At 57.3% G+C, this 25,285-nt stretch overlaps 1 protein-coding gene across 2 annotated transcripts in view; it reads left to right on the top strand.

Annotated features, from left to right (window-relative positions):
• CACNA2D2 (calcium voltage-gated channel auxiliary subunit alpha2delta 2) overlaps positions 1–25,285 on the top strand; it is a 201,260-nt gene that overhangs the window by 166,386 nt on the left and 9,589 nt on the right. The window contains exons 4-22 of one of the 2 annotated variants that reach the window (XM_026857141.1): positions 2,052–2,096; positions 9,145–9,283; positions 13,038–13,169; positions 13,454–13,511; positions 15,493–15,543; positions 15,717–15,816; positions 16,639–16,797; positions 17,276–17,383; positions 18,083–18,161; positions 18,367–18,416; positions 19,312–19,401; positions 19,571–19,639; positions 20,079–20,153; positions 20,622–20,696; positions 20,870–20,941; positions 21,248–21,319; positions 21,497–21,558; positions 23,451–23,527; positions 24,765–24,785. In XM_026857141.1, coding sequence (XP_026712942.1) covers positions 2,052–2,096; positions 9,145–9,283; positions 13,038–13,169; positions 13,454–13,511; positions 15,493–15,543; positions 15,717–15,816; positions 16,639–16,797; positions 17,276–17,383; positions 18,083–18,161; positions 18,367–18,416; positions 19,312–19,401; positions 19,571–19,639; positions 20,079–20,153; positions 20,622–20,696; positions 20,870–20,941; positions 21,248–21,319; positions 21,497–21,558; positions 23,451–23,527; positions 24,765–24,785 — 1,534 coding nt within the window. The remainder of the gene's footprint in view (positions 1–2,051; positions 2,097–9,144; positions 9,284–13,037; positions 13,170–13,453; positions 13,512–15,492; positions 15,544–15,716; positions 15,817–16,638; positions 16,798–17,275; positions 17,384–18,082; positions 18,162–18,366; positions 18,417–19,311; positions 19,402–19,570; positions 19,640–20,078; positions 20,154–20,621; positions 20,697–20,869; positions 20,942–21,247; positions 21,320–21,496; positions 21,559–23,450; positions 23,528–24,764; positions 24,786–25,285) is intronic. The other variant, XM_026857143.1, reaches the window with a different exon arrangement.

Below are 25,285 nucleotides of genomic sequence, written 5' to 3'. Positions count from 1 at the left end.
CCCCGTGCCGTGCTGTGCCGTGCTGTGCTGTGCCACGGGAGCACTGGAGCAGGTGAAAGCAGGACCAGTGGACCAGCTCTCCTTCCCAGCATCACCTTGAGCCCTCTTGCCTGCTGTGGGACCAGGGCTACTGCGTGATGGAGGGATTTGAACTTTTTGGAGGAACCGATGGAAGATAAAATGAATAACAAAGCACCTTCTGGAAGGCTGTTGTTAGTCACACTCACTTCTGATTAAAGATCATTAAACATGAAATTAGCTCGTTTGTGTTACGGGTCTCCCGGGGGTTCCTTTAATTAGGACGTGCAGATGGCCCTGGACCCGGGGAGACAGCAGCGCCAGCAAGGGGCAGGGGCGTGCGTGGGGCCGGGAGCAGCGCAGGGAGGGCATCTGAAGATAAATTAATTTTTTTTTCCCTTTTCTTGTTGTTGTAAACCCCTCAGCATTTCACAACAAATCACGGATAATTAATAAGTACATTCCCTTAATGACTAGGCTTTTTAATAGCAGAAATTGGAAGATGCATCAATTTTTTTTTTTCACTTTCCTCTCTTGGTGCTGCCTTATCGCCATGATTAGAGTCACAGAGCCCATGAGAGGGACTGGCCCCTTTGCCCAGGAGGATGCTGAAACTGCCCTTTGCAATCCCCATCACTGGGGGACATTGGCCACTCAGCCTGCCAGGGTCCCCCTGCCACCTGTGCCACTGGGAGAGCAGCATCCCCACTCCAGGGGCTTTCCCACCTCTTGGTCATCTTGTGTCTTAACATCCTGGAGAAGCAGCAGCAAACTGCTCTAGGGAGCAGGTTTATGGCTAGAGGATAATGCCAGCAAGTGACTGGCTAGTGGCTGCCAGTTTCCAGTGGGGCCAGGATGGTGGAGTGGCTGGTGCCAGCTGCCTGGGGAGCTGCTCGGACCTGCTGGTGCTTTTCCCTGGCACGAGCCCGTGGCCAAGCTGGGTTGGGTGTTGTGGTGCCACCAGCCCCAGCACAAGCCCATGGCCAGGGCGGGCTGGGTGTCGTGGTGGCATCGGCACCAACACGAGCCTGTGGCCAATCTGGGTGCAGCAGAGAAAGCAGCAGAGCAGGAGCGGGAAGGATGGGGATGCAGTCAGCACTGCTAAGGTTTTGGCTGGCTTTCTGTTCTGGGCCCAGATTGCTTTCCTCGTTAAATAATAACAGCAACAATCATCCCAAAGCGCTGCCTGTGCGTGTGGGGAGGAAGGTTGGTTTGCACGGCAGCTGCTGACGGCTGATTGAGTGGCAGACATGTTAGGGCCGCAACGGCTGCCGGTGCGCTGCATCGCGCTCACATCCCAGCACGCAGAGAAGAGTCTCCGAGTGCCCTTTAATTACCCCTTCTGATGGCACACAAAACACTGTTGTGACAGCATTGCTGCTCTCCAAATTGCCTCTTTAGGAATTTTATCAGCTGCCTTGAGTCCTGACACGCAGGGAAGAGGAATCCAAGCAGACCTTTCTGCTTAAATAGGCTCTAAATACCCCAAATTAATGACGTCCTTTTCTCCATGGAAGCAAGGACGCTTTTTTCCCTGTTTCTGCTGCCCAGGGAGGAGAGGCCTGTCAGCTGTGGGGCTGCTGCCTACCACGCTGCCCATGCCTGGCTCTCCTGCAGCTCCCGATGTCCGCAGCAGGACTGAAGCATCCGGGCTCAGAGACATGGTGCATCCTCACGCCCAGTCTTAGCACAGAGGCCACAGTCACACTGGTGTCACTGTCACAGGGCTGTTTGGCCACGGTGGAGGGTGTGCATGGCCCCATGCTGCTGCATCTCAGTGGCAGCCATGAGCAGAGGGAAGTACAGCAGGCGATGACGGATCTTTGGAGGGTGGATGAGAGGGATGTGAGGTCCTGGCCAGGGTCACAGGCACATGGAGTGGGCAGGGCTCTTCTCCCCACTATGTGGTGGCTGCCAGCAGCATGGGAGAGGTGCTGAGGGTACGTGTAAGGGGGAGGGAGGGCAGTGATGGAGACCCCTCTGCCATCCCCATCCCTGCCCAGCACTAACTCCGCTCTCCATTTTCTCTGCAGGAGGAAGACATCGAGTACTATGACTCCAAGGCCGACACTGAATACGTGAGTACCATCCCTGCTGCACTGCTGGCACAGTTACCACCCCATCCCAGGACCCAGCCCCTTGCCAGGGCTGTCCCAGCACCACGCCGGGGAGGCACGGCACAGCGTTCATTACAGCTGAGTCTTGTTACACCAAAGGCATAACAAGACCCTGCAGTGGGCAGCAAGTGCCCGGTGTGCAGCCTTGTCCCCCCAGCCGAGCCATGGAGGCATCTGTCTACCGGCGCCAGGCCCGGCAGCAGGCAGGTGGGCAGGTCGCTCCACTGCCTGTGAGTTTCTAAAATTAAAGCTGGCATCTGAAATTCAAATGAAGAGCAAACCTTTAATTAGAGACTGAATCTAATTCTCTGCCCCCCTCCCAGCACAGCCGTCCTGTGATTTCTGGCAATCAGTGCTTTAAATACAGACCCGACAGCTCCGCTCTCCTGGCGCTCCCGAGGGGGCTGGTATTTGCCGGCTCCTCCGCACGGTGCCAGTGCCGGCACTCAGGTGCCCCACCGCGGGCACAGGGTACTCCGCCAGCCGTGGCTGCTGCCCCACAGCACCCAGCTGTGCTGGCAGTGACGGGTCACCCAGCTCCTGCGCTGTGCCGTGCCATGGGATCCTTCCCAACCAGGGGCTCACCAGGTTGGTGATGCTCTTGGCATGGGGCTGCTGGGGAGCAAGGAGCTGGCTGGGAGCCCCAAGCAGAGCAGGGTGGGGAATTGGGGAGCCCCAGCCAATCCTTGCTCCAAAGCCCAGTCCTTGCCTCAAAGCAGAGCCAGCAGCAGAGGTGCCATCAGGGGACAGTGCTGCAGCAGGTGCCAGGGAGTGGCAGCACGTGGCATTGGCAGCAAACCACTTGCAAACCACATGGCCACCTCTGAAAATAACACTTGTGACCCCGTGAGCCTTCAGAAAGCTCAGTGCAGATGGGAGGGGAGGATCCAGGCTTGATGGAGTATCACCAGCTCAGGAGACACGCCCTGCGCTGAGCTCCAGCTCTCACTCCACCTTGGAGGTGATGCCCCAGAGCAGAGCCAGGAGCAGGCTGGAGCGGAGGATGGATGCCTTCAAAGCAGGGATACAAACAAACCACTGGTGCCAGTGTCCTCAGGCAGCAGAAGTGCTCCTTGGCAGGGGAAGCCAGCCACAGAGAGTCTGAGAGGTGGGACAGTGAAGTCAGGGAGATGCTGTGACTGAAGAGGGGAACACTTACTCTCCTAAGCAAGTCTCCTCGCTCACAGTCCCGCTCATTCAGAACAGGGGATGTCTCCTGTCCCTCCCCAGCCTGGGAGAAGCTGCCAAAGGAGGGAGGGGAGGATCCTGCCTCCATGGACACTCTGGAGAGGACAGATCTAATGGGCTTATAATGCATTAAAGTGGATTTTGGATGGAAGTGGAAGAAAAACTGTCTGGCAGTCAAGACAAGAGGAGACAGCCCATGGAGCAGGGCAGCTCCCTGCCCAGGGGCTGAGGAGAATTTATGCACCCTTCAGGCTGGACAGGGCTTTTGCTGTCACTACCATGGGGCAGGGGACCATGGAGCTGGACATCCCTGTACCCCGTGTTACCCTGACCGGTCCCAGCTGCCCACACCCAGCCGGTTGGCAGTGGCAACCCGAGCTGGCAGCTCCTGGCTGTTAGCTTTGGGATTAGGAGGACATCCTGGTCCCATTAGGCAGGGTTAGGAAATAGGAGGCATCTTGACCTCAGAGCTGTGCCCACTGAGCCCTCTCAGCACACAGAGCACCAGGAGAAGCCATGCACTGCGGCATGGCATGGTGTCCCTGGGGACCGTGGGGCTCAGCACCCTGGTCCCCAGCCCTTCCCCAAAGGAGGTGGCATATCCTTGAGAAGGAACAGCCCTGCAAAGCCATCATCAGCCACACTGACTTCAGTCCTCCTCTGGGGAAATATCAAGCAAAATTGGAGGTGTCCTCTTGCCAAGGTTTGTGGGTTTAGCAGGGAGGGTGCTTCCCTACTGATGCTATTGCTGCTTCCCAGTTAAATCCCAGCAAATTTAATTCCAACAAAAATAATGGAGAGAAAAGAAGGTGATGCTGAAATAAAAAAGGAGGGAGATGATACCAGAAGATCTGAATGGAACTAAATAGCGGTCTTTCCGTCTTTTCTTTATTTATCTTCAATTTTTATATTTAAATTGAGCAGGATCTAGCTGAAATGGAGTTAGTTCTGATGGACAATGCCTATTCAACATAACTGGGGCTTATTCACAAGCCTTACACTGGCTTTAACTACAGCAAGAAAGAAATGAGTTTCCTATTCATTTTGCTTGCACCTCAGCTCCACTATCTTCCTAAACAGATTTTGGATTTCCAAGTGGTTTTGAACAAATGGGAACATCATGAAATTTTCCTGGGGGACCCCAAGGCTCTCACAATGTTTGCAGAAGCAAAGTTTTCACCTTTCCCCACTAGCACAAGCTATGGGGTTTACCCAGGGAGAAGTGTTCAAATCAGCAGACGCTCTCGGATGGGTATCACAGCAGAACAACACAGAAATGAAGGGATTTTTCCATCTTTAGTACTGTATTTCTGGTAGGGGATGATGCTTAAGTCACAGCTGAGGCCAAAATCCCCTGGAACGTTCTGTTCTCCTGTGGGAGGCAGCTCCATGAAGGTATCCTTGCCCCAGGGTCAGCCCCCTGGCACCCACCCATCTGCTGGAGGTCCCCAGGGAGGGGAGAGAGAGGGGCTGGTGGTGGGAGGCTCTGCCAGCCTCAGCACCCGCAGGCAGGGGCTGCCCGCTCACTGCTCACCCCACTTGGGAAATGCAGCGAGGAGAGGGAGGAGGAAAAAAAAAGCCCCTAAATGTCAGCAGCAGATGAAGGGTGTTGGAAAATTTAATCTTCCAACTTTCTCAACTAATGTGACATTTGGATTTCCTCCTGATAAGCTATCAGCCCCAGAAGTTTCTTTCTTTTGCCTTTTTTCTTTTCTTTTTTTTTTTCCCCTTCTTCTCTCCTCTGGCTGGTAATTTAAAAATAAATGGTCTAGAAAGATCTCTAAACAGTACCTTTGGCAAAGATTAAAAAAAGCGAAGGGGGATAGGGGAGCAGGCTGGCGGGAGAGACGGATTGTTATTTATAACCTGAGCTGCTATAAAAGCAGGAATGTGGCTGGAGAACACACCGGCTCCCCCCCTGGCATTAAATTGCCACATTTCAGGAGAAGCTGAGATATTTAAGAAGGAGAAAGGCCCTTTTGCATGCGCCTGGAGTTTCTCAGCCATGTGCCAGGGGCTGGCATTTATATTCATTATTAGCAGTAATCATGGCATGTTGATATGGATATTTCACTGGCTTTTCTGGACTTAGCATGGATGAGTGCCCCTGGGAAATGTAAAAGGATGTGTTGGGATCTCGGAGTGATACATTCTTGATTGGGCATGTGTGGGGAAGGGTCTGAGTTGCAGGGATGCTGTCGGGGTGCTGCGGCTCGCAGGAGCTCTGCTGGTGCTGGGAGTACTGGGAGGAACACCGCAGGAGAAGTCTGTGGCTACCTGGTGTGTCCATAGCTCCGGATCCCCAGCTGGCAACCCGGAGTGGCCACCTGCGCCACTAGTCAGATCAGCCCTGCGTTTGTCACCAGTGCTGCCATTTAAGCAGTCATCATTAGCTGTGATGGTTCGTTCCCATGGAGATGAGCAATGAACGGGGGTGTCTGCATCCACAGGAGCTGCCTGGCCGAGGCATCGCTGCTGCGCCAGGTCACAGCCCCAGCTCGATCTGCAGCTCCAAACCCTGTCGTTGATGGAGACCCCCTGATAGTCCTTGTGCCTGTGGGCAGGCTGGCTCTCCTCAGCCAGCACCAGCCTGGATGTGATGGAGGGCAGCTACTTGCCAAAAGCATGGCAGCCTCCAATAAAACTGTTGAGTGGTGCCACTGGTGCTCACTGGGTGTCGGGATATTTCTGGGTTTTGCCCCCTGTCTATCATTTTGGGAGACTCAAGAGAAAATGCTGGCTGTGACTGGCAACCCAGCTGCTAAAGCACTGAAGATGGCAAAAGCTCTCAGCACATGATGACTTCTTGCTGAAGCAATAAATACGTGTAATATTGATATATTGCCATGGAGTCGATTTCTAATGGTGTGTAGCAAATAATATATTCAAACTGTAGCATCTATTTGTGTTACGTTGTACATATGGTAACAGATAAATAGATGTTTCCAAGTTCTTTTGAAATGTAATGATGAGAAATGCTGCAAATTCTGGCTGGGGGGCCTGCCAAGATGCTCGCAGTTAAACCAGTGTAAATCCAGGAGAACTTGCATCATCTTTTCCTTTGCTCTGATATAAATTTAATGCAGAATTTCTTCTTCCAGCCTTCCCAAGGTGGCTTCTTGTAGCCCCAGCCTATCACCAACTTGCTCCCATCCCTGCCTGGGGTGGTGACAGCTTTGCCTGCCTCATCTGGGTGGAAATGACCCCATTTCAGAGGCCAAATTCAGCCTGACTTAAACAGGAATAACTTGGTTCAGGTCAGGAGATTTATGGATAAAGGATAAACGTAGCTTGGATAACATCAGCTCTTTCCATGAGTCTGTTTGCCTTATAGGTGTCAGTGATGCATGAAGTGTCCTACATATAGATAGCTGTATATTTGTCTCCGAGATCTATACATATGCCTCTTTACAGCTACATGAATGAGAGCAGCCAGACAATGCCGAACCTGGCAGAATACAAATTAGCCCTTCAGAAGTGGGTGATATAACAGAATAATGATAAAGAGAGGAGTGGTAATTATATACAGTAGTTCCAGCTCTGGTGAAGTGGGGAATAACCATGCCAGCATGGGGGAAGTCAGGCAGGTTGGATTTTCCTGGCTGCCGGCGGTGGTGGGTACAGCGGATGGGCCTGACCCTGGCAGGGTACCCTGCTGGTTTGAGGTGGGAGGGACAGGGGGTGTCACCAGGACTTTGCTGGGCTCAGGAAAAAAAAGGTTTTCATGTCAAAGCAGAATTTTGGTGCTGCAGGTGCCCTCCTAAAGTCTGTTTCCAGCAGGCATCTCTAAATCACCGTCCCACACTCGGAGAGGTTGGCAGGGGTGAACCGTTGTGTGTGTAACTGCTCTCCCCATGAGACCTGAGCCCCACATCGATGGCTTGGGGCTGGATCTGCTCGCCAGAATATCCTGTGGCACAGCACACAGCCGGGGTACCAGCTCTGCAGTGGTATCGTGGCTTTGCAGGGGGTCCAGCAGTCAGTTTTGTGCCTTTTCACTGGATTTACATGAAGTTGAGAAAGTAATCTGGATTTCAATCTTGGCAATATGGGGACAGTCCTTGCCCGCTTCCTGCATCGCTATTGTGGCTGTAATTGAGTTCAGCATCTTTCTGGGTGGCTGGAGCCCCGGTGCCAGGATCAGCTTGGTGGCGTTTTCACACTTGCAATCCATTGGCTGGAATTAAAGCCCAAACCTCGCATATCAATCCTGTTATTCTCCTGAGCTGTGGCGAATGGCTTGGCCACCCCTCGCAATGTCAGGGGAATGTCACCGCCTCGGTGGCTGGCAGGAGCCGTCGCAGGCGAGGTGGCATCTCTCTGTGTTGTCTGCGAAAGGGAAACAGGGAGGAGGCCAGGATGGGTGTTAAACAAGCTTCGTAGTTTATTTCCCAAACACATCATCCTTTAAATATATGGCTTTTCCCATGAGAAATTCAGATCTTCTATCCCCTGGGTTTTGTCAAGAGGAGCCTAACTGGTGGGAGAGCTGGTTGCATGGGGCCGTTGAGGACAGCAGGATGGGGCTGTTCCCTACCCCTCAGCCCCGCTGGTGCTGGGGTGCTTTGCTGTGGGACAGCACGGGGCATCCCTCCGAGCAGCCAGCCCCGGCACAGCACCACACGAGCCCTGCTTGGAGCTGCTCACACTTCCAGTCACGTCTGCTGTTGTTTCTCCAGGGCTGATCTCTGCTACCGCAATCAGATGGCCTTACACGGGCTCCGAGATAGGCACTTCACTCAGGAGGAGGCACAAAGGGAGAGGCACTAGGCTGCTTCTCGAGGGCAATTCGCTCCCTCACCAGGCGGCTCCGTGGCTGGATCTGCTCCTGCTCTCCTGCACCCACCTCTACCCCTTTTGCTCCCGCAACCAGGGGCCATGGGAAGGCAGCTGGAGCCATCCTGCTCTCCAGCTTGGGCTTGGCATGTCCCTGCCCCTGTGTTGCCAGTCCCTGCCCACAGATGGGGCAGGCAGCTCTGTGCTCGGCCACTCTTCAGTGGGGATGTAGCTCTTGGGGCTCTAGGGGCAGATGCTGCAGCATCCTCATCCTTCTCCTCCCCACTCTGAGCATCTACCAGCTGGCTGCAAATAGCCTTCCCCAGCCGCTGGGCCCATGGCAGGGATGTGGCAGTGCAGAGCTGGCACATTCTCCCTGGTTTCTTTTCTCCCAGCAGGATGGTGAAGGTGATCTCCCCAGCTCTGTAGCGAGGCCACCCACTTTCTCCCACTTCCCTGCCTGGCCCTGTGCCTCAGCTCTGACCCTGTCCCCCTGCCTGCAACCACCCAGCCATTCTGCCTGCCCTGCCTTGCCGGAGGGGTTTTACCCCCAGTGCCAGACTGGCAGCAGGGCCCCGGGAAGGGAGAGGAGGGCTGGGAAGGCGAGGGAGCGTGTTCAGCGCTGGCAGTGGGGAATTCGCTCTCTCTCCACCATAATTAAATATTGTTTGCATTGCTTATTGACAGAGCACTAAGCTGCACTCCGTTTTAATTTGTTCTTTGATAGTTGCCTTTTGCTGCTAATTGATTTTCAAGGCTTTTTTTTGGTTTGGGTTGGGGTTTTTTTCTGTCTGTTTTAATACCTGACATGCTACCAAAGTTGGAGAAGCAAGGGTAACTGGAGCTCACCTTCATGCCCACGTGCTCCCAGCATCCGCTCCCCTGTGCTGCTGGCACGGGCTGCGGGCCAAATCCAGCACAAGAGCCAGCATTGCTGGTGTCTGCAAGGGGCACATGTGGTGATGCGCTTTGGGCGGTGGCATTCCTGGCATGCTTCCAGGGCTGGCACCCCCGGGTGACCCCATGTGCTCTCCTTCTTCCCCAGGATGATCCTGATGGAGAAGAGATTGAGAGGGAGAAGTCCAACTCCTTGAAGCTAGAGTTCACCGATGATGCCAACTTCAAGACCAAGGTTAACTATTCGTATGCTGCGGTGCAGATCCCCACGGACATCTACAAAGGCTGTGAGTGCCCCTCCTCACCCGCCCCGCTCTGCTCTACGCTGCCAGGCTGGGCTCAGCCTCCACCTCTGCTGCTCGGGGTGCTGCAGCTCTGGGGACAATCACCCTGTGGTGCCCCAGCTGTGTCTCAGTGCCAGGGCAGGCTGGCTCCCAGCTGAGTGGGCACTGAGAAGAGTCAGGGTCACCATGTCAGGACAGAGGTGACAACATATTGCTCCCCAGGGAGCCTCAAGGGCTCAGCATGGGCCAAAGAGGCAAATCGGGGGTTAGGGGTAATTATGAAGGAAAGGATGGAAATTATGGCATAGGGTAAAGCTCAGCTGCACCCACACAGCTGTGATCGTCCCCGTAGAATTGCTCAGCAAAGCTCTAGGAGGTTCAGAGCAGATGCTGGAGACTGTCAGAGGGACGGAGCAGCTGTAGGAGCAGTTACAGAGGCAGCAACTCCCGGCTGACAGAAGGGAGCAAGATGGGGCCGGGCAGTGGGAGAGGGCGAAGCAGGGATACTTCCTCACTGGCTTTGGGCTAGGCTACTTGAGGCTGAGGTTATGAAAATGAAGAGAAAGCAGCTGAAATCCAGCAGGAAGGCAGCCGAGGGCGATTGCAGGACAGTGCGATGCCGCCCCGGGGCTGTCCCGGCTGCCTGGAGCGTGCTGGGGGTGTCAGCCCCGTGGCAGTGCCCCTGCAGCTGCACCGGCTCCTCCAGAAGGGAGGACTGCGTCTGTGGGCCAGCCCAGGAGCAGGCAGGGAGGGCTGGATGGACGGACGGATGGACGCTGGGATAGGACATGCCACACTAGCTTTCAGTCCCCGCCAGGAGGTGACACAGTCCCCGAGCTTCCAGAGCCCCCTCCTCCCTCGCCCTGCTGCGGTGGCACATGGTGACAGCTGGTCTCCATTTCCCTCTAGTGGCTGCTCTGCACCGAGCTGGGGACCACTCCCAGCCGGAGATCATCCTCCAGCACCCGCGGGCCGCATCCTGCGCCCAGCCCCAGACCCTGCCTTTTGCGGGCACCCCTCAAATCCCCGCACTGCCGAGGGCACTGCCGTCCCCGCACCCCCTTGTTTCACTGGCACTTGCCGAGGGCTCCCGGGTGGTCAGGGACCACCACGGTGATGGGGGCTGAGCTTGTGTTCCTGCCCTGAGTGGTGCTTTCCCAGTACATGGACTTGTTACCGGCACGGCCGTGCTCAGAGCCGCATTGGTGCAACGATTTCACCATGGCGGCAGCAGTGGATTAGAAATTTGCAATTAGTTTTATTACCCAGCTAGCGCAGGCCAGGCAGCTAATGAAGCACATCACGCGAGCAGGGTGGGCTGCGCTGGATGAAATATTCATTATTCCTCACCCCTGCTCACCAGCCAACGCCACGGCTGATGCCCTGCCACAGCCACATAAATCACCCCGCTCGGCCGTGGGATGAGAGCAAATTGGAGATTAACATGCTCCAGAGACTCACAGCTGCTCGGAGAGGGATGCTGAAGAAGGGACGGGACAGTGGGGGGTCCCAATAGGGCGACATCCTCCTAAGCCCCTTCCCAGCCAGGGAGAGGGGATGTAACCACAGCACACAGGGATCAGACCATATCTGGCCACACCGGGGTGCTCCAAAAAGCCAGGGTGCAGGGCAGGGTGTTCAGCTGCTGCACCCCAGAGAGGGTTTGTAGTGCAGGCACAGGGCCACTCATGTGCCCTCTTCTGCTGGGGACACCAGGAAGCGTGGCCAGTCCTCACAGAGCCACGGGTGAGGAGCATCTCCCTGGTGGGACCTGGCGGAGAGGCACTATCGCTGCTTGGCACACTAATTAAACCACTGTGGAGACACCCTCCACCGTCACCCCTCGCTACACACACAAATTACATCCTATATGTGTTTTATTTACTGTGCCGTTTTTAATTAAATCTGCAATCACTCGCTGGCAGGGTGGGGCTGGGCTCACCCTGATGGGGACAGGGACGAGATGGGGACAGGGACAGGGATATCACTACCAGGACTGGCAGTTCTGGCCTCAACCAAGGGGGACAGGAGCTGTCATGACCCTGGACACAGCCTCCCATCCAATGAGCAATAGCTCATCATTCTGTGCATGTGGAGAGTGGAGGGCTGTGTTTGTGCACAGGGAGGTATAGGGGCTGCATTCATGCACAAAGATGGTATAGGGGCTGCATTTGTTTGCAGGGATGGTATAGGGCCTGTGTTTGTTCACAGGGATGGTATGGGGGGCTACATTCATGCACAGGCAGGATATAGGGGCTGCATTCATGCTCAGGGATGATACAGGGGCTGTGTTTGTGCGCAGGGAGAATGTAGGAGCTGCATTTGGCACAAACCTGGTGTGGCTGATGGGCCACGAGGGACTGGGGCTGCAGGCACTGCCAGGGCTCTCGGGGACATGTTGGTGCCCAGCCCAGTGCCCGGCAGAGGCTGGCAGCACTGTTTGGGGCTGCTCCAGGCAGGCAGGAGCCTGGCAGCCTGCTTGCAGCCCCTTCTCCCAGGAAAACCACATCCTGTGACAGAGCCAAACAAGAAATCATCCTAAGTGCCCAGATAACAGCGCTCTGTGTGGGCATGATGCTGAGAAATGGCTGGGGAAGATATGGCTGGAGTAAATTGTGGTTTGAAGATACAGCTGCCTGAGGGAAGAAGTCTTTAGCAGTGGTGCTGGGATGGAGGGATTGGGGATTCACCCCTAGGTGAAACCTGCTCACGTACTGCCAGCACCTCATGGCCGTGGTGAGGGCTTGAACAGGTAATGATGGTGTTGCAAGGAGGGACAAGTGTGGGAGGAAGCCTTAGGAAAACTAAATATACTCCTCATATGCACACCAGCTCCCCTGTAGCACTGTACTGATTGTTCTGCCCAATGCTGAGGAGAGAGACTGCTTCTGGGAGCCCTTGCACCCCAAAAATGCCTTGAGGGTCCCCCAAGAGGGAGCAGAACCTGGTCTTGGGGTGCTGCCAGCTGCCCACAGCAGCTCAACTTCCTCCCCCATGCCACAGTCCTGGGGTGGCCCAGCACAGGCTGCCAGGGGGCTCCCAGGTATTTGGGGTGCCCCAAAGGGCCCTGTGAGTGTCAGGAGATCCCACTGTCCCCGAGACAGCATCCCCACCAGCTAGCCAGCCCCAAACCTGCCATGCTGCCCCGCCACGCTCTGCCAGCCCCCCTTGATTAATCACAGGCTGGGACTGCCGACAGCTTATCTTTTGCTTTAATAGCTGAATAATTTAAAACTGCTGTTTGCCGGCATCTTAATTGCTTTTGCGTCAGGTGCAGGGCCCAGCAGGAATGCAGAGCGGGGCCCTGGAGGCTCCGCGCAGCCCTGCGGGGATGCAGCCCCTTGGTTTCCCAGCTGGTGGCTGTCCCCAGGGAGTGCGGCTGGCACGGGGGTGGGAAGAGTGGGGTGGTTTGCTGAGAAGGGGGTGCGATGGCAAGCTAGCCATCCCCATGGTGGCCATCCCTGCCCCAGAGCTGGGGGACAGGGGTGGGGAGCACTCCGGGGAGGCCTGGAGGGTAGCTCCAGTCTCTGGGGACAAGGGACAGCAGGGTGATGCTGGAGTTCCGGGGGAGCGAGGGGACCATGGGAATGTGGGCGCAGATGTGGGCTCCTCCATGGGCAAGGGCAGAGGGAACATACCGCCTCTCCCTCCTTGCCATCACTGCGGGAACACTGTGGTCTCTGTCGCCCCCCAGCCCACCCCTAGCTCCGCTGCTCCCTTGCACCCACCTGCCTGCCCCCAACTCTGTCTCCCACAGCCACTGTCATCCTCAACGAGCTGAACTGGACGCAGGCGCTGGAGGATGTCTTCATTGAGAACCGGAAGGAGGATCCCTCCCTGCTCTGGCAGGTGTTCGGCAGCGCCACTGGCGTCACCCGCTACTACCCTGGTGCGTGGCAGGGGGCGGGGGGACAGTTACTGGGTGGGGGTTGGCTGGCCAAGGGCAGCCCAGGCCCTTCTCTCCATGAGATGTGGACAGACATCCCCTGGCGCCAGCCCTGGGCCTGCCTGGCACACATAACCATCCTGTGCCAAAGCCCATTCGTGTGAGCTTCCAGATGGAGCCTGCCACCTCCTTGGCCCTGGGCATCCCTCTGCCACATCCCCCATATCCCCCTGTCGTCGCCCCCCAAGACAGCCCCACCTTGCTCACCACCTGCCTTTCTTCCACAGCCACCCCGTGGAGAGCCCCCAATAAGATCGACCTCTACGACGTGCGCAGGCGGCCCTGGTAAGGGGGTGCTGGGTGGGGAGGGGTGCTCCTTCGCCAGCCCTCCCAGCAGGGAGCAGCCAGCTCCGTCCCCTTTTCATTTCACACATGACTGGCATTGGCAAACAGACACAGTAACATGGGCAGGGGCATCCAAGCTGTGGCTCTCAGCCCCTGCTCCCCTCTTCCCGGGAAGGCAGAGTGGAATGGAGAGATAAATCCTTGGATAAAGATCAAGCATGGATTGCTGCCTCTCGCCCTGCTGCCCACTGCAGCCACGGCTGCCAGTGCTCAGTCCTGACCAGCACTCCTATCCAAACGGGAAAACAACCGGCTCTCGGAAACCATGAGCTGGGCAGATGGAGAGAGAAACGGGCAGGCAGCGCCACACGGCGAGTGGCAGGATTGCATTGCTTGCCCTTAGCCCAGGTAGACCTGCTGGCTTGGCAGCACTAACTACCGTGCTGCCGGGGGGCTGGGGATGCTGAGGCCCCGTCCTGCCCATGGTTGCTGCCTAAAAATGCAGGCATGGAGAGAAAAGTGGGTGCAGGTCTCCAGCACATGCCTGGGGAGCCGTGTATCCTGGGAGAGCACCCCCTGCCCCCACCAGAAGCTGCCCCCTCTCCTTGTCAGAAAATTAGTGGCCTTGCTACTATGGTTAATTGTCTTTGATTGCTCCACATTAATTATTAACTGTTCTCTGTCAGGGTAGCCATGCAGGTTATGGGTGGAAGGGGGGACTGGCAAGCCATTTCAAGGGGGATGCTGACATATATAGGGGCTACCAAGCCTGGCTAGCCTGCTTGCCAGCCTGGCCACCTGCTTGCCCACCCAGCCACAGAGGAGCAGCAGCACCTTTCGTGCTGGGGAGCAGCATACCCCCAGAACACCCCTTTGGGGTCCTCTCCTGCCCTGGCAGACAGCCCTCACCACTCCACTGCTGGGCCCAGCAGGGACCACGTCCTGCCCACAGCCTCAGCGGGGCTGCCAGCACCACCCGCCTGCCCTCCCCTCCCTTGATGAATGGCACCATTAACCACAGCCTTCTCCTGCAGAGCCCAGGGTATTCATCTGAGCAGGGCAGCCAGAGATGGATGCACTGCCACAACACATTATGGGCAGCATCTTAGTTGGGTTCCGTGCTGGCAGCCCAGCCCCAGGGAGTGGGGAGTGTTGTAGGGATGCAACACCCACACCACGGGGGCCCCATGTGCCAGCATCCCTTATCCCACATCCCACCTGGATAATCACTTGTAATTAGGGAACATCAGGACCTGGGATTGGCAATCAGAGCCTGCCCCTTCCTCAGTCCCCCCCAGTAATGGTGAGTAATTGATACTAATAACACACTAATTAATTGCATCAGGCCTGATCCTGATCAAGCCAATAATGAGGCTCCCTTGGACTTCAGCCATGGCAGGATCAGATCCCATGAGGTGGGATGAGGGGGCTGGGCTGTGCCTGGCTGCTGGTGGGACAGGTGCTCAGCAGCTCTGCCCCACGCAGGACGGCACAGCAGGACCAGGTGTTTTAAGGGACGAGGAAGGGTTTCCTAATTGTTTTCAGGGAGGAGGATTTATATAGTATTATTATTTTTCCTACTCGTAGCTAAAAATAACCTAATCAGCCTGGCCTTTGAAGCTACCAGGGGGGTAAATAGCATCTTAATATGTATGTGTGTGTCAGCATAATCAGCGCGCAGAAAAGGGCCTGCAATGATGGAAGAGTTTAGCATTTAGAGCTCATTAGGCTGATACAGTACCGAGCAGCAGGTCACTGGTGCTCTGCCGTGCTGTGCCGCATCCTTGCCTCTGCTTGCCTGCCACCGCCTTGTACCCGCTCCTCACCGCGGGGTGACTGCAGCCATGGATGTGCGAGTGCTCGCAGCATGGCTACCTGGCCACCTATGCCACGGCAGAGCTTTGCTCTTGAGCTTCACCCGGCAGGGTTGGGTCCCTCCCAAAATGAGTTGACCCTGCTGACCCCCCTCTGCACTCTGCAGGTACATCCAAGGCGCGTCCTCCCCGAAGGACATGGTCATCATCGTGGACGTGTGAGTACACGGGTGGGGGCTGTGGCCAGGCCAAGCCAGGCCAGGATGGTGGCACAGCTCCCCCAGGTGCCACTGTCCCACTGGTGGCTGTGGGGAAGCTGCGTGGGACAGCGCTGGCAGTGAGCCCCATGGGCCCTCACTGCCGAGCCCCCAGCACCCCTCTCTCCTGCCAGGAGCGGCAGTGTGAGTGGCCTCACCCTCAAGCTGATGAAGACCTCGGTCTACGAGATGCTGGACACCCTCTCAGATGATGACTACGTCAACGTGGCCTCAGTGAGTGCCATGGGGCAGGCAGCAGAGCTCTACCCCTGGGCAGCTCCCAGCTCCCTACTGTGGGAGCCCTTTGCCGCCAGACCCACCTGGCCAGGGACTCTGCAGAGCAAGAAATCCCTTTTATATTTTTTCTTCTTAACTACACACCTGCATATAAGCAAGGAAATGGCTGCTTGGGACTTGGTTGTTTGTGGTGGTGAATGAAAGCTGCCCCCATTATGGGGTGTTTGGCAGAGATTGCTCCCAGGGCAATCCCAACCAGCTACCGCCTGTCTGTCACCAGCCAGTGACAGCACACCCCCCACGGCATTGTCACCAGCCCGTGACCTCACGCAGCACAGTGGCCATACCACTGCATCTGTGTGTCGCTGGGCGCCCAGCCCATGCCAGCCCTCCCCTGTCTGGCCACAAGCACGCTGGTGCTAATTAACATGTCTGGCCTGGCTCCGTTAGCTGGATCACTGCTCCCCTAATGAATGGGCCCTATTGCCAGCAAATGAAGCCGTAAGCAAGAGGCAGCACCTGCTCCTGCTGGCGGCACGGCGTGGCATGCTGCTTGCATGAGCCTGGGGGGTCCTGCAGAAGCAAGGGTGCAGGTGAGCCCTGTGCTGGCAGCACCCGCTGCTGGCACCCACACTGTGTGGCTCAGTGCTGGGTCTGGCCCAAGCTAAGCACCAGGCTCAGCATAGGCTGAGACATGGGACACAGGATGGTCCAGCTGCCTCCCGCCTGTGGGAGCTGAGTGTGGTGGGTGGTTTGTGCCTACCGGGGGCTGCCCCCATCCCTTTTCTGCAACCCTCTCCCCTCCCTTTTGCCTCCCAGTTCAATGAGAAGGCGAAGCCAGTGTCATGCTTCAAGCACCTGGTTCAGGCCAACATCCGGAACAAGAAGGTCTTCAAGGAGGACGTGCAGGGGATGGTGGCCAAGGGCACTACTGACTACAAGGCTGGCTTTGAGTACGCCTTCGACCAGCTGCAGAACGTGAGCTGGGGGCTGGGCTGTGTGTTGGGGGGACAGAGTGCACCCATGGGTGCTGCAGGTGATAGGATTGCTCCAAGCACCTGGCTGCTGCCCTGCACCTAGGACTTTGGCGTGCAGAGGGCTCCTTGTCCTCCTTAGCAATGTTGAGGGGAACATCCCACGCCCCGGCTGCTGTACTCAAGGTTCTGCTGCAGCCGCTGCCCCTCTGGGTTATTAAAAGTTAGCAAGGCTGAGCAGAGGTGGCCAGATCCAGCCAGACACCATGCTAGAGGCAAAATAAAGATGAATGGTGCTATTAAGTACCTAGCAGGAAGAGCCACAACATCATTTCCAAGCAGACAGCATCCCCTCCTGCCTGTTCACCCCGGCCACCCTCACCCTGGAGAAACAGGCTGGGAAAAGACGGGTCAGGGCCAGCCCTGTGCCAAGCACCACTCGCTCTAAGTCTGACCTCAGGCCCCGTCTCTCCGCCCCGCAGTCCAACATCACGCGTGCCAACTGCAACAAGATGATCATGATGTTCACGGACGGCGGTGAGGACCGGGTGCAGGACGTCTTTGAGAAGTACAACTGGCCCAATAAGACGGTGAGGGGCTCTGGGGCTGTGTGCCAGGCTGGGGCCACTCGCTGGGGAAGGAGATGGCTGCTCCAACTCCATTGCCAGCTTCCACCTCATTTGCCTCATCACCATCCTCTCTCCCTGACAACCTGGTCCTGCACCAAGCCGCTGCCCTGGTAATGGGATGGCTGATGCACCAGGGCCATTTACAGTCAGCTCCTACCTTGGTGTGTGGGAGGCATGGGACCAGGCTCCCCACGGGCTGCCAAAGAGGGGATGGGGCTGGTGGGCTCCCCAAATGCTGGCCCTGGGGGAGCACACCTCAACCATGGGGACAGGGCTGCTGATGGGCAGGCAAATCAGCAGGAGGGTCCCCATTTCCCCCCCAAGATGTGGATACCTGTGGAATGGGGGGGTTCTGGTCCATGCAGGACCCTCAGAGAGCACAGACCCCTCTGGGTGCAGTGATACCCCAGTGCAAGGACCCCTGGGGTAAGTAAGTAGCTTGGGCCAGCACAGTGATGCTGGGGGACAGGACTGGCCAGGGCTGGACAAGGAGAGAGGAGCTGCCTTCTGCCCACCTGTGCTTGGCTGTGGGCAGCAAGGCCTGCGAGCCATGGCAGGCAGTGCCACACTGTCCCTGGGAGGTTGCCATCAGCCAGGAGAACCAGGTCTGGAAGACAAGGGTGCCCTATGGACAGCCCTCACCACCATGCTCTGCTGCAGGTGCGGGTCTTCACCTTCTCCGTCGGGCAGCACAACTATGACGTGACCCCGCTGCAGTGGATGGCCTGCGCCAACAAAGGTGAGTGGGGCTGGCACCCAGCAGGTGTGGGGGGCTGCAGGGTGCCCGGCTCACCCCTCACACAGGGGCTGGCACCAGTTCTCCAGTGCATGCCACTGCCAGCAAGGCACTGGCTGCAACCCTGGAGGACTGGACAGCAGGACAGCCAGACTGCCGGACAGGCAGACAGCTGGCTCTCCAGCTGCCTTTCTCTTTCTTTTCCAAGGTTACTACTTTGAAATCCCCTCCATCGGTGCCATCCGCATCAACACGCAGGTATGGGAGGGTGCTGGCAGGCAGGGTGCCAACAGGCAGGCAGCACTGCCCACCTTGCAGCTGCATGCAGAGCTGCCCTGCCTGGGGATGTGCTCAGGCAGCCCCAGCCCCGCTGCAGAGCCCAGAGGCTGGCAGCGAGCATGGCAGCGAGCTGAGCCGAGCCCTCAGCCAGGCCTCGTGCTATTGAAATAAGTAATTCATCTTCTGCAGCTCCCCATGGACCTGCTGCCTTTTGAGTGACTAATTGTGAAACATCAGGCATTAATCAGCAAAGAGCAGAGCTGAGCTGAGCGCGGGCAGGGAGCGAGCGTGGGCTGGGATCAAGCGCCATCAGGGCCAACCCCAGCAGCACCCCGTTCTGCAGAGCCCACACCCTGCCCCACTGCCCCTTTCCTGCCCCTTTTCTTCCTCAGATGCACACGAGGTGCTGTGGTGGGCAGGTGACAGGGGGCCCTGAGCAGGGCAGCCCCTCGGGCCTGGGCTGACATTGTGGCACAGCGGCTGCCCTCCCACACAGAGGTCTGCCTTGGCAAGGTCAGCCAGGACAAGGGAAACTTGCCCCAGGAGAAGCAATGTGGTCCAGGTGTGATGAAGCAAGCCCAGCCCTGGGGATGGCTGGGAGCTGGGGGGCTGTGGCTGGCACTGCCTGCAGAACGGATGGGGAGCCTTTCCAGCCTGTGCACAGCCAATGGCAAGCGGTGCCTTGTTTGCACCTTGACAGGCCTGTTGGGTTCCCAGCTGGGGCAATCATTACCCTCAGGTTTGGTAGCTGCCCAGCACCAAGCACCCTATCAATGATCCCGGGGACATGTGTGGGGACAGGGCTGTCACCAGGTTGGAGCAGGGAGGTATCTGGCTCCCATGTCATGCTTTCACCCACCCTGTGTCCCTGCAGGAGTACCTCGATGTGCTGGGCAGACCCATGGTCCTGGCTGGGAACCGAGCCAAGCAGGTTCAGTGGACCAATGTCTACCAGGATGCCCTGGTAAGAACCCCAGCCCCAGAGTGCGGATGGGGTCAGCAGCCCCAGAGTCCCACACAGCACATGCCCCCCATCTCCCTTGCTAGGGGGTAACCCCTCTCTGCTGCCCACCCCCAGCTCTGGGTTCTGGGGCCGACAAGGGGCCATGGGACACCCTTCTGTGCTTGTGCAGGGGCTGGGCCTGGTGGTGACAGGCACGCTGCCAGTGTTCAACCTGACGGAGGACAGCAGTGACAGAAAGGTAGGAGACTGGCTCCCACCACCCTGGCTGCACCAGGACCTCCGGTGTGGGGCTGCAGCAGAGTGGGGAGGCTGCCCTGACACTGGGTGCATGGCTGCAGCGGTCAGCACTGGCACCCCTGGGGTGCTGCCTGCTCTGCACACCCTCCCTGGGGTGAGACCAGGGATGACTTCCATCCCGGGGACACAAAATGGCCTTGGCTAGCTCTGCCAGTTCAATGGGGATAGCTGCCAGCTGCAAATTCCAGGGGACTGTGGTGTCCCATGGAGGGCTGCTGGGGGGCTGTCACATCCCACCCTGTGCCACTGCGGTGTCCAGGTCTGACCCACATGTCCCCAGAGGGAAAAGAGATCCATCCCGCTGTTTCTCTGTCCCCATGCTGTCAGAGGCAGGTGACAGCCTTGCTCCCACCCACCTCCCTTCCTCTGCTTCCTTCCAGAACCAGCTCATCCTGGGCGTGATGGGGATCGATGTGGCTCTCAACGACATCAAGAGGCTGACGCCGCGTTACAATGTGCGTGGGGGCTCCTTTCCCTCCGTCCCTGCCCTGTGCTGCCAGAGCCTGGCATGGGAGCTCGCTGCAGGGAGCCCTGAGCTGCATCCCCCAGCACCCCATAGCACCTCCAGCAGTGCTGGCGATAGCATGGTGCAGAAGGTTGCAGGCAGAGATTCAGGCAGGCAGGCGAGCAGGCAGGAATCGGGTCTGGGTGATGCTCTGGAACCCTGAGCAGAGCTGAAGCCCTGGCAGGGTCAGCGGGGAATAAACCTTACCAGCCTGGGGAAAGTGGCAGCAGGCAAAATCCAGAGACAGGGTGAAAGATGGTCTTGGCCTGAGAATAGAAATAGGTGGATAGAAAATGCTGAGCCCCAGGGGTGGCTTGGGTGAGCTCTGCCTGCAGAGGTGAGGGTGATCGCACCAGCACGGCACGGCACACCACAGGGCTGCCTGGCCAGCCTCATCCCTCTTCCTGTCCTCCCACAGCTGGGGGCAAATGGTTACGTCTTCGCCATCGACCTGAACGGCTACGTCCTGCTGCACCCCAACCTGCAGCCCCAGGTGAGGAGGGGCCCGTTGGGGTGGCAGCAGTGGGGGTTAGCTGGGCCCTGTGGGACATGTGGCTTCTCAGGGTCATTAGGAGCCAAGTTTGGGAATTGTGATGAGTTTGTCTGGACTCGGCAGCGGCTGCAGGAGACCTGAGCCCTTCCCAAGCTTTCCCTTTCTGCCTGCAGATCATCAATTTCCGTGAGCCGGTGACACTGGACTTCCTGGACGCTGAGCTGGAGGATGAGAACAAGGAGGAGGTGGGCAGACCCAGGAGCAGCTTTTGGGGTACAGGCTGGCCCCCTGTATTCTGCAGTTACAAAGGTCTCTCAGCCCCTCCAGCCTGCCCTGGGGAGCACCTTGTCCTAAGGACCCTGGCACAGCTCCTGTGGGGCCACAGCGGGGACGGGAGCTGGGTCACTGTCCCCTGGATGCCAGGGGATGAGCCTCCCCCAGGTGTTTGCCCCTGCACCCCATGGGTCCCCAGTGCCACCCCACTGGGGTGGGTGCCCATAGGTGCATGGCCAGACTCTGTGGCCCTCAGTTACCCTCTCCATGTCCCCCAGATCCGGAGAAGCATGATTGATGGGAACGACGGGCAGAGGTTCATCAAGACCCTCATCAAGTCCCTGGACGAGGTAACGCTGCAGGGGAAGGGGGTCACGGCTGAAACCACTGCCATGCTGAACGCCCAGCCCCGGCGGCGGGGAGTGAGGGGCTGTGTCCGGCACCGGGCTCGGAGCCGGGGTCCAGTATCACGGCACCGGCAGGGTCCTGGCACTGCGGAGGCCTGACTGGCTCCCTCTGACCTGCAGCAATACATCGACGAGGTGTTCAGGACCTACACGTGGGCCCCCATCAAAAGCACCAACTACAGGTGAGCGGCGCTGCTGGCACACCCACGCTCACCCGGCGGCGGCCAGACCCACACCAGAACAGGGCTGCGGTCTTGTGTCTGCAGCTTGAGAGGTCCCTGAGGCCATCAGGAGCATGTCCCATGGGCTGCAGGGTTGCAAACATGCCATCACATCGTTGCACACAGCCAGTGATGCTCTAGAGAGCACTCACTGCTGAGCTGGGCCACGGTCCCCAGGGCTCAAGCTGCCATGTGAAGTGCTAGATAAGGGACACCCCTGCCACCACCTGCCTCCACAGCCAGGGGCTCGGGCAGGTCTCTGCCTGCTCCAGGGTGGGTGACAGTGACACGTGCCCACTCTGCAGCACAGGCACTGGCTTCAGAGGCACTGGAGAGTATAGCTCCCCTCAGCATTTATCACCCAGTTTGCACCCGTAGATGTGTAAAAAAGACCCCCAGCATCATCATGTCCATGCTGTCCATCTTGTGCTGCCTTCATCCTGTGAGGAGCCATGTGGTCCCCCTGCTGCCAAGCATAGCCTCCTCCTCCTCACTGCCCAGCTCAGGAGAGACTGACAAGGGTCACAGCCACTTCCCAGCACTGTCAAGGAGGGGACAGTGACACGGCTGTGGCCAGGGCTGTGGGTTGATCTGTAGGACAGAGGGTGCTGCCAGGGGCCCTGCACTCCCATGGCTCCGCACCACAGCAGCGATATTCCCTGGGATTCCCTGGGACACCGTCAGCACAGGGTGCCGGCAGCACTGAACAGAAAACAGCCATCACCCTTGACTTGCCACCAGTGGTTTGGAGTGCCACCACCTCTGCCATGCTTGCTGGGGCACCCAGTCCATGCTGCAAGGCACAGGCAGGACTGTGGTGGCTTGGGGGCTATGTCCAGGTCCCGGTGGCTCGGGTGCAGGTGTGACATCTGATGACATTCAGGAATGTGGCCCTCACCTGCTGGTGATCACTTATCCCAGGCAGCAGCTGGCACAAACACCATCACCAAAGGCCACTGGCTGTTGCAGCCAGCACCCAGGAGCCCAGCTCCCTCTAGCAGGGTGTCCCATGGGTTCAGCAGCCCCAGCACCACCTCCTGCCACCTCCTTTCCCACCCCCATCCCACACCCTGTGTGCCAGACTCCAGGCTGGTGGATCCCTCTCCTTCCTGGCTCACCAGTGGCCGATGCCTGTGTAATGGTTGTCTTCAGTATCTTCTTGCTGGGAAGGTTTTATCCCTTCCTTTGGGGGCTGTGTTTCTTTTCACATTCCTGACAGGGATGTCACATCCCTCTTCATATACATTTCCCTTGGTTCCTGGGTGGCTGTGTCCTGTCCATCTCAGCCCTGGCTGGACAGGCTTGCCACCTCCTGTGTTCAGGGGTGCCCCCAGGATAGTCCTGGCTGCCACCAGGATGACCCTGGGTGCTCTGGGGATGGCCCTGAGTGCCCTGGAGATGACTCTTGGTGCTACCAGGATGGCAATGTGTGACCCAGGATGACCCTGGGTGTGTGGGGAGAAGAACCTGGGTGCCTCAGGATGGCAGTAGGTGTACTGCGGATACCCCTAGGTGCCACCAGAATGGCCCTGCGTGCTCCAAACTTGACCCTGGGTGCTCTGAGGATGGTCCTGGTTGTTCTAAGGATGGCTCAGGGTGCTCCAGGATAACCCTGGGGGATTTTGGGACAAACCCGGGTGCCATCAGGATGACTCTGGATGCCCCAGGATGACCCTGGGTGCATCACTGGAGAGAAGGATGCAGCAGGCTGTGCTGGATGCCAGTGAGACCGCAGCCTGCAATAGGCCAGGGACGGGTGCTGCCACGGGGTGCCAGGCATGGGCTGGGGGCCACCCAAGGGTTCTGGGTGGGTGTAAAGCCTTACATCGCCTGTCTGCTCTCCCCCTCCGCAGCCTGGGGCTGGTTCTGCCTCCTTACAGCACCTACTACATCCAGGCCAACCTCAGCGACCAGATCCTGCAAGTAAAGTGTAAGTAGCCCCTGGCTTTCCCCGCTGCCCTCTCTCACTCCCGCTCATCCCCACACCAGCCCGCGGCTGTCGGGGGGAGAAACACGAAGCAAAAACTTATGAAAAGAGATAGGGATCACTATGAGAGGGAAAAAAAAAAAAGAAGAAAAACTAAAAATAAAAGAGGTGTGAGTAGAGGTGAACGCACAGAGGGAAAGCGAGCTGCCTGCCTAGGGTGCCCCGGGGTGCCAAGGTTTGGTCTTTATGCTTTGCACCCCAAAACCCGAGCCCCAGGCTACAGGCAGGCGCTGCCCGGCGCAGGCAGGGGCTGCACCACTGCCTGTTCGCCTCCTGGGGACGAGGGATGACGCTATAGCAGCCAGTTAATTTGTGAGCCTGGGAAAGTTTGCATGGATCTCTTTAATTTCCTTTGGTTTATTACAATTCTTTGGTTTCGGTTTAAGCCATTTATTCTTCTTTTTATGAGTTCGGTTTCGGTTGGTTTCGATTTTCATTTGGAATTAATCTGTGTACGTGTGTGTTAGCCTGGCCCCCCCTTTCTCTCTCTTTCTCTCTCCCCTGACCCCCAAGCCTTTTTCCCACCACAGGTCCACGCTGCTCCCGGGGACCCTCTCCCCCGTTTGGAGAACCGGACCCTTCCCCTCTTCCCCCCGTTTCTCCCCATCAGCCGCCCCAGCGGCTCGACCCTAGCTCCGCTCCAGATCCAGCTCCTGCCGCCCCCTCCATCCATCGGCAGGAGCCCCACATCCCCGTGGGGACAAGGCCAGGCTGTCCCCATTCCTGGGAGGGGGGATCCCCCCACCCCCCAGCTCTGCCCACCGTGCCATGCATGCCCCCTAACTCAGTGAGGACATTTTGATATCAAGACTGTTGCAACTGTTTGCTACTGACTCTCATTTTCCTTTGGAGTATTGAATATATATATATATATATTTCTCTAGTTATATCTTTGCATTTTTTTTTATTCTTATTTCACCGTGGCCTTTTCTTTTCATTATTGGGTTTTTCTTTCTTTCTTTCTTTCTTTCTTTCTTTCTTTCTTTCTTTTTCATGTCGTTTTTTGCAAGAGGTTTCCTTTTGGTATGATTATGATACACAATATTTTTATTCAAACGGCGATTGAATAAAATATTGTTTGTGCCCCCCTTCCCCCTTTCCACCCAACCCCCTTTTTTTTTGTTTGTTGTTTTTTTGTTTGTTGTTTTTCTTGCTTTCTCTCTATGGTGGATTCACACAGTACCAAACAACAAAATGAAGGGCAAGTATTTTCAGTCTCAGACCACTCACCTTCACCACCCCGTCCCCTGCCCCGTGTCCAGTCCCCTCCCAGCCCCCCTGCTTGCCCATCTCCCTGCCCGTTTGCCACGCCGAACCTGCAAACCGCCACCAACTCGCCCTTCCTCCCTCCTCTTCCTCCTCCTCCTTCTCCTCTCCTCCAGTTCCTCCTTTATTTGAAAGCAACATGTCTTGTTCTGTCCATGAGAGCTTTGTCACGACGATTCCCCACTCCCTCCCCGCACATCGCTCCCAAACCTGGTTCGATATCGTTCAAGACCCAATCTCGTATGAAACTGCCGTTTTCAGCCCACGAGGTTTTTTGTAGCTAGTTTGATACCCCGCTCTTCCTACCCCCTCCCTTCTTGCTCCTTTCCCCCCGCTCGCCTCCTCCAGCTCCTTCTCCCCTGTCCCAGCTCCTCTGCTTCCTCCTCCCCAAGACAACTCAACCTGAAAGGGATAGGGCTGTGCAGGGAGCAGGGG

This window comes from Athene cunicularia (genome assembly GCF_003259725.1).
Source record: "Athene cunicularia isolate RWA chromosome 12 unlocalized genomic scaffold, athCun1 chr12_part1, whole genome shotgun sequence".
Classification (NCBI taxonomy): Eukaryota; Metazoa; Chordata; class Aves; order Strigiformes; family Strigidae; genus Athene; species Athene cunicularia.
The sequence above is the reverse complement of the archived record's forward strand: the minus strand, read 5'-3'. Positions and strand labels throughout refer to the sequence as shown.